Source organism: Carettochelys insculpta, chromosome 25 (genome assembly GCF_033958435.1).
Source record: "Carettochelys insculpta isolate YL-2023 chromosome 25, ASM3395843v1, whole genome shotgun sequence".
Taxonomy (NCBI): Eukaryota; Metazoa; Chordata; order Testudines; family Carettochelyidae; genus Carettochelys; species Carettochelys insculpta.
In genome coordinates this window covers 3,575,593-3,591,212 of record NC_134161.1, presented here as the reverse complement: position 1 = coordinate 3,591,212, position 15,620 = coordinate 3,575,593, and the positions used below count along the sequence as shown (strand labels likewise).

The following is a 15,620-nucleotide window of genomic DNA, read 5'->3' as shown; positions in this document are numbered from 1 at the left end:
GCATATTTAATTATGCCACAGCTCATCAACAATTCTCTATCTGAAGGGGCTTCCTGCCCAGCTCTGGGGGCAATTTAAGGCTTTGTTATTCATTTGTGAAGCCTGACAAGTTTTAGTATTAACTAGCCACTAAAATGTCTTTGTCACCCAACAATCACATAAAGGAGGTGACAACTGCTGAACATTTGGAGGCGCCTTAGAGTTGGATGTTTGGAGGCTGGCCATTTACTGTGGGTGGCTTTCAACTTTGAAACTTTACCTCTACCTCAGGCTGGAGAATGGAGTTTTCCCATCTGACTTTCTGGGCAAGAAAAACTACTTTGGCTACTCAGGGTGCGTCTACATTGCAATACAACACCCACATCAGGCCTCGTCCGCTGACTCAGGCTTGCAGAGCTTGGGTTGTGGGGTAAAGAAACTGCAGTGCAGAGGTCTGGGCTGGAGCTGGGACTCTGGGAACTTTTCCTCTCCTGCTGGCCCAGAAACCTGAGCCTGAATATACCTACACTCCAATTTCACAGTTCCACAGCCTCAGCCTGTTGGTCCAAATCATCTGACCCCAGGTAGCTGCAGGTGTTTCACTGCAGTGCAGACATCGCCTCAAACTTTTGATTAAGGGGTACGCATATTCTGGTTTGTGGGTAAGGAAAGGGATGAGGTCCTTTTCTAATACGAAGGGAGGCTGATGACAGAAGTCAGTGGTGTTCACCTCAGCAGATGTGCACAACTGATAAAATGGAGTTTAAAACATCAGTCATCCGTAGATCAAGTTGTTAAACAACATAAGGTGCATTTTACATCTGCAAAAACATACTGAATTGGCACACGTGCGTGCCAACAGCATACTTTCTCATTTGCTGGGTGTGGCCAGTGGGTGTGTTTTCAGTGGATTTTGTGAAGATCTCTGAAGATGCTGCCCTGCATTTCAAAGCTTCAACTAGAAAAAACACACCTATCAGCAGAAATATGCTGTCCTGTCAATGCCTCGCTAGACAGAATGAGTCACTGGCTGCCTCAGCAGCATAATGGCAAAATTAAACAAAATTATTACCTTGTCCCTATGCCAGCCCGTGAAACACATTCTTTAACAGCCTGCTACACTCAGTTTGAGAGTTTGTGCTGTGGTCAGGAATTTGAGACGCACGTTGCTCAACTCAAAGCCGTGACAGCAGTGACGGAAGAGATTCATTTCAGCCATTTGACTCGGGAATTCCTCTCGAAGTAAAAGATATTTAGTTCACCTGTAATGGGTTTTTGTGTATGTCTAATTAGCTACCCAATCAAAACCATCATTTCCGGTCCATACATTGATACATCAAACACACCTGGTACTTCTTACCTATCAGGACTGGCTCAGGATGGGGGTATCATCATCAGCACTGTTGGGCTTTACATCTGTTGCATATGTCATAGAATCACACAACAATAGAGCTAGAAGAGACCTAAAAAAGCCATCGAGTCCAGCCCCCTGCCCTAAGCAGGGCCAAACCCATCAGATCAGCCCCGCCAGGGCTTTGTTGAGGTGAGACTTAAACCTGTCCAGGGCTGGAGACTCCACTACTTCCCTGGGTAGACCATTCCAATGCTTCACCACCCCCCTAGTGAAAAAGTTTTTCCTAATGTTCAACCTGGACCTTTCCAATCACAACTTGAGACCATCGTTCCACGTTCTGCCATCCGTGACCACTGTGAACAGCCTCTCTCCAGCCTCTTTGCAGCCTCCCTTCAGTAAGTTGAAGGCTGTTATCAAGTTCCCCCTCAGTCTTCTCTTCTGCAGACTAAACAGACCCAATTCCCTCAACCTTTCTTCATAAGTCATATGCTCCAGCCCCCTAATTATTTTGGTTGCCCTCCCCTGGACCCTCTCCAGTGTATCCACATCCTTCCTATAAATGGGGGCCCAGAACTGGACACAGTACTCCGGATGCGGCCTCACCAAAGCCGTATAAAGAGGAATAATCACTTCTCTGGATCTACTGGAAACGCTCCTCTTGATGCAACCTAATTTGCCATTAGCTTTCTTGGCTACAACGGCACACTGTTGACTCATGTCCAGCTTCTCATCCACTACAACTCCCAGATCCTTTTCTGCAAAACTACTACCGAGCCAGTCGGACCCCAGCGTGTAACAATGCTTGGGATTCTTCCGGCCCAAGTGCAGGACTCTGCACTTGCCCTTATTAGCTCATGTAATCTTATTGTGATACAGGGCATACTGCAGTCTAAACCTCTCTAGGCACCCTTGAGATCTGACCAGTGCCAAACGAAAGAATTTTCCAGACCAAGGAAGGCCAGTATTCTCTACCAGCATTACCAAAACTTCCACTGCTTGCCAAGCTCTTAGAAAACATTTGGGGTAAATTAGAGCTAACCAACAGCATAGAACACCGAGAGCCAGGACGGGTGGCTGCAAACTTCATGGGGCTGTGGGAAACTTGGCCACACCCATGATAAATGGTTGTTCAGCCAACTAAAACCATGCCAGATAACGGATGTTGCCGGATGACAGAGTGCCAGATTAGAGAGGTTCAACCTGTAGTTAAATAAATTTCGAATCTCTTGCCAAATTTCAACTCTAGTGACAAACACTAAAAGGATGCGGAGAGATTTACTAGGAATAAAGCAAAACATTCTATGAATAAGAAAAGGTAAAAAATAGTTTATTTTATACTACAAAATGAAGGAACATCAATCAAGAAGATGCTTCCAGGTATCGCTTCTCCGAGGCGTCTGTGGACTCTAGATCTAGAGAAGTAGTTATTCCTCTTTATTCGGCACTGGTGAGGCCACATCTGGAATACTGTGTCCAGTTTTGGGCACCCCAGTACAAAAAGGATGTGGATTTGCTGGAGTAGGTTCAGCAAAGGGCCACAAAAATAATTAAGGGTCTGAAGCACAAGACCTACGAGGACAGGCTGAGGGATTTGGGCTTGTTTAGTTTACAGAGGTGATTTAATAGCAGCCTTCAACTTCCTGAAGGGGAGCTCTAAAAAGGAGGGTGAGAAACTGTTCTCAGTGGTGTCCGATGGCGGGACAAGGACTAATGGTCTGAAGGTGAAGAGGGAGAGGTCTAGGTTAGATGTTAGGAAAGACTACTTCACCAGGCGGGTGGTGAAGCACTGGAATACGTTGCCTAGAGAGGTGGTGGTTCTCCATCCCTCAAGGTTTTTAAGTCCCGGCTGGACAAGGTCCTGGCTGGGATGACTTAGTGGGGGCTGATCCTGCTTGAAGCAGGGGGCTGGACTAGATGACCTCCTGAGGTCCCTTCCAGCCCTGTGATTCTGTGACTCTGGAGCCAGGGCCCTCAAGGATTGCCACAGTGGAAGCAGGACTCAAAGTGGGTATACTTCTCCATGTTCATGTGTACCATGCAAGAACCCCATTCTAACATCTGAAGGGGAACCCGCAGGGCCCACTTCATCCTTGGTTATCTGAAAACCTCACACGGTGCTGTACAGTTCAAACGGACTCTAGACTTCAGGGCAGTCTCATCGGGCTGCACAAATAAAAAGGGGTCAGTAAAATGAACAATTCAAAGGGATGCAGTGACAACAGGTGCCCACACAGAGTACTGAAAACGTATGGCATTTCTGACTGGATATAAATGAGACCAAGTGATTTTAACATACAGAGTTTGTGTCTGTTGCAACTACATCCACTGCCCTACATCACCCACTGAAGATATGTTTCTTTGTAACAGTAATGTCTCCACTTGGGAATCAACAATAAAACCAAGTTGTGCAAGTTGCTCCGTCGACTGTGAAAAAATATTCAGAGCATCTAATTAATTTACTTTGGAGCATGTGAGAGAAGAACTGGCTCCTTCTCTCCCCATAGAAATAATCATATCGTGACAATTTCCCAGCACTACATGAAGTTACAGGCAGGCTAGATTTAGTGCAAGCTGCATTTTTACAGACGCTCACACAATCCAACATCCGGAATGGTTTAACAAATGTAACAAGATTTCAACTGAACCATCCCCTAATTAGGATTACAGCATTATTTCAAGCCACTGAACTTACAGTAGCTGTTAGACAACCTGAAATATGAAACGCACTGCATTGCATACATTTCCCTGCCCCCGTTCTGAAATATGTTGATATGTAAATGCATGCCAATATTGAGAGAGGGGAACAAAGAAGCGGAAAACAAGTATATATATCTAAAAGACAGGGTTCTATATTGGATTAACTGCTACGCAACAGCAACTGCGCAATGCAAAAAAAGCCAAGACGCATAAATTAAATGGGAAGCAGTTTCCACAGACTGAATACAGCAGTGTTTTACCTAATTACTAGCTCTTACCTGAGAGATCCCCATAGTCCAGCTCCTCTGCGGAATTTGGCAACTGAGTAAAGCCTTACAAGTAAAAACAAACTCGTTTTTTTTATATTCCTCAATGCACAACAACAATACACTTAACACAACTGAGGGCGGATACACTGAAAAAAAAGTCAGTCAGTCACTTGCCACCTTTGGATGGTTTGAACAGATTAGCTCGTAAACGCAGTTCTCCAATCGTCTACTTTAGCACTGATAGACTGTCAGAAAGATTCCTCAGTCTATGCTGTTTAAAACACATGAAACATGAAGGTGAATGTTCAAAATCACTCATCCATAACAGCATGCAAAATCCCTCCCCAAACCTTGATTGTTCACTGTCAGATGGTTTGATGCATCACCTTATCGCAGTTCTATTTAGCTTACACTTATGTGTGTATGTAACATTTTGTTTCTAGTTAGAGTACAAATTGAAAGCCTTGGTCAACATTGACACAAATAGCATTTTATCAATTCATGGAGATCTTGTATTTACCTACCTTTCCATAACTGTGATTCTTCCAGATGTGTTGCCTGCCCCCCGTCCATTGCACTGCGGGTGGGCATGGGTCTCATGCACAGGAGCTGGGAGATCTTTCCCTCAGAAGTACTTATGAGGGCAGCAGGAGAGTTCTCTGGTGCCTTGTGCTGCTGAATGTGGGTATAAAGGGCCATGCTGCCGTGACCACCACCCTTTCGGTTCCTTCCTACCAGTTAAGTTCCCATAAGAAGGGTGGATTGTGGAATGGACATGCGCAACCCATCTCACAGAACAGTTACAGAGTTAGGTATCAGTTTTGGCTTTCCATCAAGTAAATGCACATGTCCATTTCATTGTAGGTGACTCAAACGGAGAGGGACAGTGCATTTCTGGGCCAAAACAGGCTCTGTGATCTAACATGTCCAACGAGGTGTGCCGGGAAGCAGCTACACCTACATTGGAGCAACCCTAGGGACGCTTGAGAGCACCACCCCGGGGATCTGAAAATATCAGGAGCAGAATCCTGCTAATGACCTCCTGAGGTCTCTTCTACGACGTTATGACTTTGGACAAGACATTGGGCAGGAGCCAAACTGGACGGAAGGCATACGAGATAGGCCTCCTGACCACGGTGAGAGGAATGCATCTGTCAGTAAATCTGCGAAAGGATTTTTTTTTTTGTTTAATCTTGTTGTAAACAGGTCCACGTGGGGAGTTCCCAGCTGCTGGAAAATGAACCCGAAAGGCCACTCGTGGTAATCTACAAATGACCTGCTTAAAGAGTATACCAGAGCATTTGGAATGCTGTCCCTAGCTTTTGTCTGTCTGAGGTTGGAAATGGATGTCAGGAGAGAGACCGATTCAGCGATTCCCTCTTCTGTTCAGTCCCACTGGGCCACGCGGCATTGGCCTCTGCTGGAAGGCAGGATACTGGGCTAGATGGACCTTTGGTCTTATCCAGTGAGGTCGTTCTTATGTTCTGAACTCCTGGAAGGTGTGCAGCTCTCCAGTTGACAAAAATTCTGGTGATGCAGAATTTCCAAAGTGGAATTACCTCTTGGCACAACTTTGACCAACGGGCGTCCCTTAGGTCGTTTACTTGCAACATGGCTGCTCTGTTGTTTAAGAGTGCCAATGAATTCTGTTCCTCGATGAGCTGAAGGAATGCTATGCAATCTTAATGACTGTCTTGAACTGCCCCAATATGAATATGGAAATTTAGATCTTAATGAAATCAAAGGCCTGGAGTCTGAAGGGGACCTAAGTGAGCTCCTCTGACTGGAGTGAATGACTTATGGAGAAGCAAAAAGGAACTTCTTTGCAAGCATACACAAGTGCTACTCCTCCCCTCCAGGAGAGCAATACACACAAAGATATGAAACCACCAGATCCCTATGACCATGCACCAGTGAGTACACTGAGGCAAGCCAACCCTGTAATTCTCTGAGGTGTGGCCTGACGCACCATGTCTCCGAGCAGCACGAATCAGTCCAAGTCTTTGGTACTGTTCAGTGCAGCCACTCTTCAGTCTGCTTCCCATGTACCAGGGTTCTTAAGCAATACACAGGAATCTATCCTGACCCCTGTTCAAGGATAACAATTCATTGAGACAGTCCAGGACAACCTCCTGAATACAGAGCGCCACCCTAGCGGGTTCTCCAGAGGCTAACATGTCCACGAGCCCACGCAACCTTTCCCATACCTCATCTGGTTGGGCATATAGAGCTGCCGCCACCTACCTCAACTATACTCTGTGAGCGCTGAAATTGTCACAAGGGTGAGTGGTAGACTCAGTGAAGAAGAGGCAGCTGAGAGGGCCCTTCTCCAATTCCTTTACACGACACTGGAGGAGGGAAGAGTGAACCTGCTGCAGATGCTCTCAGCATCTAGCTGATGTGTAAGGGAATGAAAAGATACTCTAGGACATAGAAAAAAGATCCCAGGGGTCCTGAAGGGCCACTGATATGGAGGCCAGACCCCAAGACCACGGGTCCTTCGAAAGCTGTGGTGGTGGCCAGAACCACAGTGGGCATGCCCCCACTGCAGCATGGGTGGATCAAGACACACATGGTCCGATCTCAGAGTCTGATGATTGCACTACATCAGATCGCCATGGCGCTGACCCCAGCGCTAGCAGGAAGGCCGGCTCCGAGTCTGGGCAAGGGGGTAGCAGTGAGGTAGAGCCCTGTGGAGGGGAGCCACAACTACAGAAGACACCAGTACTAAATGGTGCTCTGGATTGGGAGCTGGGAACATAACCCTGGTACCAGGTGAGATACCTCAACAGGAAGGGAACCTGAAAGTGACTGATTGAGCAGCTCTTTGGCTGCCTCAAAAGCCTCAGCCAGCACCAGAAAGGGGCCCTGAGTCCTTGGTACCAAAAGGCATATTGGTCCCCTGGGGACTGATAGCAACAGAACTGTCCCAGGCTCTGGAGTCAGCAAGTCCAAGAGGCACGGTGTCTGGAGGTGCCTCCTCTTTGAGCGCCTCTCCAAGTTCTTGCCTCTGCTCAAGTACCTTCACCACAGACTTTGAAGGCCCCAAGACTGAGCATTTGGGAGGCTCATGTTGCCTCATTCGGGAGATAAGGATCTACCTCTTGATTCAGAGCTGGCAGAGCACTCCTGACGCGGACACACTTGTAGCATTCTGCGCGCAAAGGTTCTGAGGGCAGGTGATGCGCAAACTCCGTAAGCATAAACTTGAGCCCGCCAGCCCTGTCCCTTTTCAATTGGGGTTTGAACCTTCTGCAAACTGTACGCCTTGCCCAGACATTTAAGGCAGATGGGCTGTCGTCCAATACTAAGCCTTGAACTCTACTCTAGGAACACCCAGTCCTAAAATTATTCTTTCATATAAGCACGTACAAACACACTACACTAGCCTAACAACTAAATTCTACATGCACTACATAAACCAAAGTCAGGAAGACCAACAGACACAAAGGCTGGCGTTCCAACAACCCTCACTAGTGGAAAGGAGGAGCTAAGATCAGTTGGCAGTAGCATGGCCCTTTGTACCCTGCATGTGGTGGCAAGAGGCACCAGATGGCACAGAGGCTGCCCCAATGAGGGGGGTTAAAAATCTTCAGTAGCTGTGCATGAGGTGTGCACCTACAGTGGAAAGGAGACGTGCAATCACTGAAAGACCATATTTCAACAGTGCACATCAGCTGCACAAGCAGATTGCAGGTTCTATCTTCAGCGAAATAAAAATCTGATATGGAAAATGATTTTCTTTTTAATTTCAAAAACTTGATCTGTTTGTCGAAAAGTATCCTCAAAGCTGATAAAGCAGTTCGGCAGGATAAACCCCTCTGTGACCTTTAAATACTAAGCACTCTTGCAAGCTACTGCTGCAACAAGGTTAGCTTTAGTATGTACTGTCATATCTTGATTTTTCAGTTTCAAGAAAGTTGTTTTGAGGATTTGGCAGGGACCATGCAAAATTTAATTCAGTGATGTCAATCTTACTCTTTATTACTTTATCTGTGCTCATACTTTAGCAAAGCAACCCCAAGTACTGAGGGTCAAATAAACCTATTAAGGGATAATGTCCAGCGTGATCAACTAAATTGGTTCTTGAAACAAACTGCTATTGCAAGTGTCTGGATGCCAAAGCATGTACACTCTGACTTATACACCCTAAAGACATAGTACTGCCTTACTTGAACCGTTGCTGACCACATCCCTTGTACATGGTCGGGGCAAAGCACCAGATTAGCCAAAAACTGCTGACGACAGATTGCTGCTCTTTTCCTAGAGTTAGCAGGGCCTGAGTGTGTGGGCAAATATAATAACCAGATCTCCTCAGATTTCACTGGTTGAAAGTGTTCTCTTCCTGAAATGACTTTAAAAGACACCTTACCATTCTACAGATAATAATTATAAACAGCCAGCAAAAAGAACCTTAACTATATCGCTGCAAATATCAAAAAGTTCATCCCTCATTTACGTGGGCCAATGAATGTCCACGAACATTATATATGCAACTATGCAGACAGTGGCTACTGAGGAATGGCAAAAGCAGAGTTTTGAGTTTGTAGTCACTTGTCAACAGACACAGAGTTTAGGAAAAAGGTGTATATATATATATATATATATATATATATATATATATATATATATATATATATATTTTTTTTAAGTAATAAAATGAAGATGTTTATTCAATATTGTTGATATGCAAACCTTCCCCATTAGAAAGCAGCAGTCACTATACACTTCATTAAACATGAAACTGTCATTTTCAATGACATAGTGTTTAAAATATATCATGTCATCTGCAATCTATCGCTTGAATTATTTACTAACGTAGAAAACCATTTCGATTAATGGCAAGGAGTTTGTTTTCACACCACTGTTAGATTTCAGGAAGCTGCGCATTTTTTACCCTAATATGATCATCTTTGTATAAATATAATTAGAGTTGACTCTCAGAAGAATTGGACATGCAAACCTGTGCTCTGAAGAGGAGCCATTCAATTTTTATCTCACTAAAATTGCTTCTGTACAGTCTTCTCTTTCACTTAAAGGAAATTTCGTTTTCTCAATAATGAAAAAAGGGCAATGTTGCATTTTTTATGAAGCAAAGGATCTTTTTCAAAAGGAAATTTAACAATTCAGCCATTCAGCTTCTACCTGCACCTGGTACACTCAAAAATGTCAATGAACAGAATTAAAACCTGTTGCGAGGCATTTTAAATATGAGGTAAATTATTTCTTGATTTTTCTCATTAAACTTTCATATTGACTACTAGACGTCCTTTCTCTTCATTTCTGATTAAAATGTATGCTAAGTCTTTGGCAACTTTAAATAAAGGAAAGTTAACTTTTTCACTCAGATGCAATTTTGCTGCCAAATAATAAAACTTAAAAAGGTGAAAATATCAAGTGACGAGTTTAATCACTTCCAGATAGAGACCTATAAATCATTACCATACCATGCCATCTATTTATTCAGATTCATATTGACAAAATAACACTGGGTAGCATTCCATAAGTAATCTCTCTTTTTAATACAGCAATTATATTTTTCCTTCTAAGACAGGATATATCAAAGCATGGGCTCTACTTTAGGTTAATTGTTTTAGCCCAGTCTAATATCCTAAAAAGTACTGGGAGAGCTTTCTGACATTTTAGTTGGGTGCCCCAAGGATTTTGATCTGCAGGGTAACATTTTAAATTACATACATTAAAGGGAAAGATTTTAAAATGGCAAAAACTGTCATTAGGTACCAACTGTTGCCGAATTATGTCAATGCAGAAGCAAACGTGAGATTTTTCTTTACTGCACTGTTTATGTTGGTCAAGATCTTCCAAAGCAGCTAGTGATTTTGGATGGCTCAGATTTGGAAGCCCTCTTAAAGCAGGCTTTTCACAGAGTGGAAAGAACTCACTTGCCATTTACGTTACCATCACCATCAAAAGCTCTCATGCCACCAGTTACCTATTCTCCCCATTAGCTGCTATGGATCTTTACATACATTTAGGTGGTTAATATTTTCTTCCTTCCACACACAAATCAGATTTTGGCATCACAGACATTTTATTATGTAATACTGTCTTCCTGCTTTGTCAGCTTTAGGAGAGATTCTTTTTGCAACCTGTTCCTTTCTTGCTATTTGTGGCAGTTTTGGTTGCACTAAAATAGCAACCTGTTGCTCGCTGGCTAAATATTAGAGATCAAATGTCATCTAAAGCTTCTCCTCCATTCATTAGCCTCAAAAGGGTGTTCTCTTTCTTAGTGTATGCATTTAGCAGGGACCCTTGACTGAATTAGAGTTTTCTGAATGTCATTTTTATGTACTCAGACAAACATATGCCCACAGGTGCACATGTAGAATGGACACTGCATCTGTTGTGGTCTATAATATGCATTAACTTTACAATGATTTTTTAAACTGGTTTAGAGCCTGTTTAAAATGAACTACAGGTAAGAACGTGAGAAAACTGTAAAGGTCAGATATTGCCTTTGCTGTGGCAACACAGTGTATTAGGAACAAAAGCACGGCCTCAGGTACATAATTTATGCAGGCAGTAGAAGAATGAGTTGGACACTCACACAGAGACAGTTTCTTAAAGGGTAGCTGACCAATGAGGCTACGCTCCGAGTCCTACCTCGGAGCAAAGCCTCTGAACAGTTAAAACAAATAAATTTAGATGTTGGCAGCTGGAGAGAAACGGACACAGATTATTCTCCGAAGTCTAAGGGGTTAGATATTTATTTAATTCTTTTTTTGGCATTGTTATACCATGTTCAGCCCTCACATTAATTTATTGAGGCAGGGAACTGGGATTTGAGAAGCCATGGGGAGGTTCAGCCCCACAGGCACCGGGAAGTGAAAAACAAATAAATAAAAAAGGGAAAGTGGATTTTTAAAAATTTCTGTAGAACCATTTTACTGCAGTGCAGCAGAAACACAGGGACTACTGCCAGGCATGACCATGCTGTTATTAGAGTTCTGATAATGAACAGTGCAGAGAAAGGAAAAAAAACGCACAAGAAATTGTACAGTTAAGCTTTCATTTTTAAACAGAAGAGTTAATAAAGTTCGTGCTTTAAGTCACTCATGCATTATTGCTGCAAACTCCATACCACGAGAAAACAGGAATGGCAGGGGTTTTGTGGTTTTTATTTGTTTTTGTTTTTTTGTTTTTGTTTTTGTTTTTTTGCTATTGTTTAACATGCACACACACACTCACACACGCACACACACACAGCTCTTCTTTCCAGGCTTGTAGGATACACTCCAAAAATTTTAATGACTCAAAAAACCTCTGAGGTTGTATTTCTTGTACTTGTCTTGCTAAATTCCATTCTTACAGGCACATATATTTTACTCTATCCATCTATTGGATTTAAATTTTTAATCAATTTTAAGTATTTTTGGAGGAAATCCATTTGTTTTTTATCTCATGCCCATGCATTTCTAATCATTCGTGTACATGCTCACTCAAGATTGAAAAGAACAAATGACTAACATACATAAACATCTGGTATACCCCATACACACTCCAGCAACGCAAGTTTGGAAAGAAACCTGGGAGTCTTCATAGGGAAAGAACCCTTTAAGAGTTAGGTATTGTGGACACCAGGTAAATTTTTAAGGCTGAAAAGACAGTCAAAACTAGCTTGCTTAGCACATCTTGTCATTCAATGTGTCTCTTAAACCTGACAACTCTCCCACCTGTAGATTCACATATTGAAAACCAGGTAACTCTTGTTGTAAAGGGGCTCTCTTAGGGCTTTTCCTAAAAACTGTTAGTTTTATTTATGAATTGATATAGTAAAATATTTGTTATTTTGCTCAAACTGCATTCCAGTATTATCTCTTCCTGCAATCTGACTAACTCATTGGATTGGTCTAACAGTGATGGATTCAATGACTCTTCCTTTTGATACTTCTGCAGCTTTCCCCCACTAGTTCTGGCTCTCCCAGGGATGGACATGTTATTTCAGACAATGAAGATGTCAGTGCTGACATAGTTTACTTGCTCTACTTCGCAGATCCTTCTAATGCTCCTCACAGAGATGCAGAGAGTGGTTCTGCTTGTTAACGACCATGATTTAACACAAATTTTGGGTATTATCTGAACCAGGTCTCCTACAACTGGATAGCTGAAGCTATTCTCACATAACTCCTGAAGGGCTGAGAGATATGGCATCCCCACAATACTTAGTTTCTCACTTTTCCCCCTTTTTTTTTTTTTAAACATCAAAAAAGTTAAACTGGTAAATGCCTCCTACTCTTATCTCTGGCTGGAAAGTACTGATCAAGCATCAAGAGAACTAAAGAGCTTAAGTGCCTTATGAGCAGTGGGTTTCAACATAGTTCACGTAGGTTAGTATGAATGAAATCACATTGGTAAAAGGAAGAAAACAAAAACAACAAACCTGAAGCACCTGATTTAACTCCCAAATCAAACCATATGTGTTCCTTGAACCTCCTGCTCAGTTTCAGATGTTTTTAAATATCCCCAATGGTTTCCAAGGAAACACAATCTCAAGTGCATGACTTGGCAGATGTAGGAAAATCAAGGTGGGAGACTTCAAAATATTTTGCTTTAAATTGCCTGAGTAGTAAGACCTTTCTGGGGATCTCAATAGGTTCTGAGTGTGCTATTATTAGGAGGACTGAAATCCAAAGCCCCTTCTTGGCCTTGCTCTAGTCCCAGCTGTGGCCAGGGCACTTGACAGAATTCACGCCACTTCTGATAGGCTTTTGTACCTCCCTATATTTCTCTGGAGACTTCCAATTATCCAAGGAGCAGGATGCACTAGCCGTATAAAGACACGTCCAGTCTACTTCAACCAGAGAATATAGCCACTGCAGTGCAGAGCCTTGGATAGGGATAGCAGGAAAGGAGGAGAAAGTAAACAAAGGCTAAATATAAAGAGAACCGTGGCGATCAGAGGATGTCAGTGGAGTAGGAAAGAAATCTGATGAGGATTTTCAAAGGTGTCAGTGTTGGCCTAACTCTGCTCTCAGGGAAGTCAACGTTAAAACTCCCAGATGGCCAAATGCTGACAAAAGCCACCTGAGAGTATAAAGGACTTTAAATCGTTTAACAGAAATTAATAGCAATTCACTCACAAATAGGCCTACTCATGGGGGAAGGGAAACAAAGGAGGCAGCTATCCTGGAGCCTGGCAATTTAAGAGGGCCTGGGGCTTCCAGTCACAGCAGCAGCAAGAGCAGCCGCCACCCTTTACAACACTGCTGGAGCCTGGCCCAATGCTGAAGGGCTGGCTGGGGGAGGTAGGCCCCAGGTGTACGCCTTCTGCCCAAAGCCCCTTCCCCTTCTGGGGGCCTGGAGCTACTCTCCCACCTTCCCCAGGGCCCAGCAGAGTGTGTCGGCCTCTCTGTCCACAAATTACATGGAAATAAGCCTGGAGGGCTGAGTCACTAACTCAGGAAATGCTGGCTGAAACTGACTAATTACAAGGATTGGAGAGGACTGGAGTAACAGTGAGAGGCACAATGGCGCCTTAGCCTAGGAATCTGAAATTTCATCTTTCAGTTGATTCCTCAGTCAGACATTAGAAGTGAAGAAGAGCTAGCATTAAGTCCTACAACCATCTCCCCATTGCAGAACGTTGTTTAGTGCTTAATACTATTTCATCTATTTTTGCCTGTGGTTTTATGAGAAGTTCTAACCCCTTGTACACCTTTAAATAGTTCCCCTCTCTCAATTTGGACACGTCATATATTTGTGGACTGTTACGCCTACCCATTGTCACATAACCCCTCCACTGCATTCATATTTCATTCTTCTCATACATTAACCATCGGTAGGTTCCATAACTTCATGTGTAATCTGAGCTTGAACATTTGTTCCATGTAGTCTGGGTTTTATCGGTTCTTGGAGGGCTCAGTTATTTTAAAATGACTTCTCCCACTGCAGCTGCTGGAAATGAATCCATTTACCAGGAGTATGAGCAAAACCATGGTAGCCGTATGAAAATGTGTAGCCTTTAACAGACATTGTCATCGTAATAATTTAGAGGGAGAAGTAAACAATATATGAATAATATGAAAATGTCCTAAAAAGTTCTCAAACAAATTGAAAAATAAATTTGACTGCAACTTTTTCGGGGGGGGGGGGGTGTTCTTCTTTTTGTCTTGCATATTATTATTGTATCCATTTAATTTCTCAGTACCCCTCCCCTTCATTGCTGTCAAAAATATGTCTCACTAGAAGAAAAAGTGATTATGCCACATAATGGATATACTTGTTTATCAAATTTCTGGGTGAAACATGGAATAGTTGGCAGTACCAAAGTTTTTTTTTTTTTTTTAAAAAACCCTCTGTGCCCCCTAAATTATGGATTAGAGTTTATTACTATTGTTGGGTTGGTGTAATTTTGTTTTTAAAAATAAGTCATTTGTTCCAATATTAGAACGTAGTTTCAAAATAGGGAAGGAAAGTTGTCAAACTTATAGATTAACGTGAACAGAAGAAAAGGGTGGGTTTGCTAGACTGCTGATGACAATGAGAGCAGTTGGTGTTTTAAAAAGCCATAGTATGGAGAGATGATGAACCTTACTCCTGACCTATGAGATGAGAGCTGCTTCTGGGGAACAGCCACAGAATATCAAAAATACCACTTGCCGCTAGAAGACCTGAGAGTCAAGTTCTTCACAAACCAAAAAACACAAATTTAAGTTTTTTAAGAGAAATTAAAATTTTCAGTAGCATTCAGATTTTCAAAAGCCAGATTTCTTTTTCATCTTTGATGTGATTAACCCAGTAATAAGGATTACTGGAAATCAGTTGCTCCTTTTGTACTATTTTTACAAGCATGCCATTTCCATCAGTTTTGGGAACTGCTGCAAATTTAGGACTGTAACAATTCGTGGCTAACCTCAACAGAAATGACAAGACAGACATTCTTTTAAGCCTTAAAAATTATGTTATATTTATGAGATCAGTCCACTTGAAACATGATTTCCCTTGAAGACTGCATTTCCCCCTCTTTTTTTTTTCCCAAGCTTGCCTTGCCAATCAAAGTAGATAAACAGGAATGTGATACCAACCGTGAACTGCTGGTTCTGTTGTCGCCGTTGTGTCTACACACAGGAACAGAGGATTGGAGGAAGGGAAGAAACAGGAGGAACGGCATGCAAAAAAAGGGAAAATGGAAAAAAATGGAACAGATAATATATGAGCAAGCTTTCAAAGAACATTGCATGACAAGCAATAATAAAATGAAAGGCAAAAAGCATTTGAAGTGAGTTGCACTGTTTAGAGGACATGCCTTGAATTTAAAAGCTGTGAGCCTAAGGAAAACAGTAAATTCTTTGTTTTTCTGG

The 15,620-nt window shown here is 42.6% G+C and overlaps 1 protein-coding gene across 4 annotated transcripts in view; it reads right to left on the bottom strand.

The window, feature by feature from the left end:
• CADM1 (cell adhesion molecule 1) overlaps positions 1-15,620 on the bottom strand; it is a 334,752-nt gene that overhangs the window by 17,066 nt on the left and 302,066 nt on the right. For 2 of the 4 annotated variants that reach the window (XM_074977194.1, XM_074977197.1), the window contains exons 9-10: positions 15,345-15,377; positions 4,309-4,362 (exon numbers count right to left, since the gene is read on the bottom strand). The exons of 1 other annotated variant lie outside the window; for it this stretch is intronic. In XM_074977194.1, the coding sequence (XP_074833295.1) occupies positions 4,309-4,362; positions 15,345-15,377 (87 nt within the window). The remainder of the gene's footprint in view (positions 1-4,308; positions 4,363-15,344; positions 15,378-15,620) is intronic. One more of the 4 variants, XM_074977195.1, reaches the window with a different exon arrangement.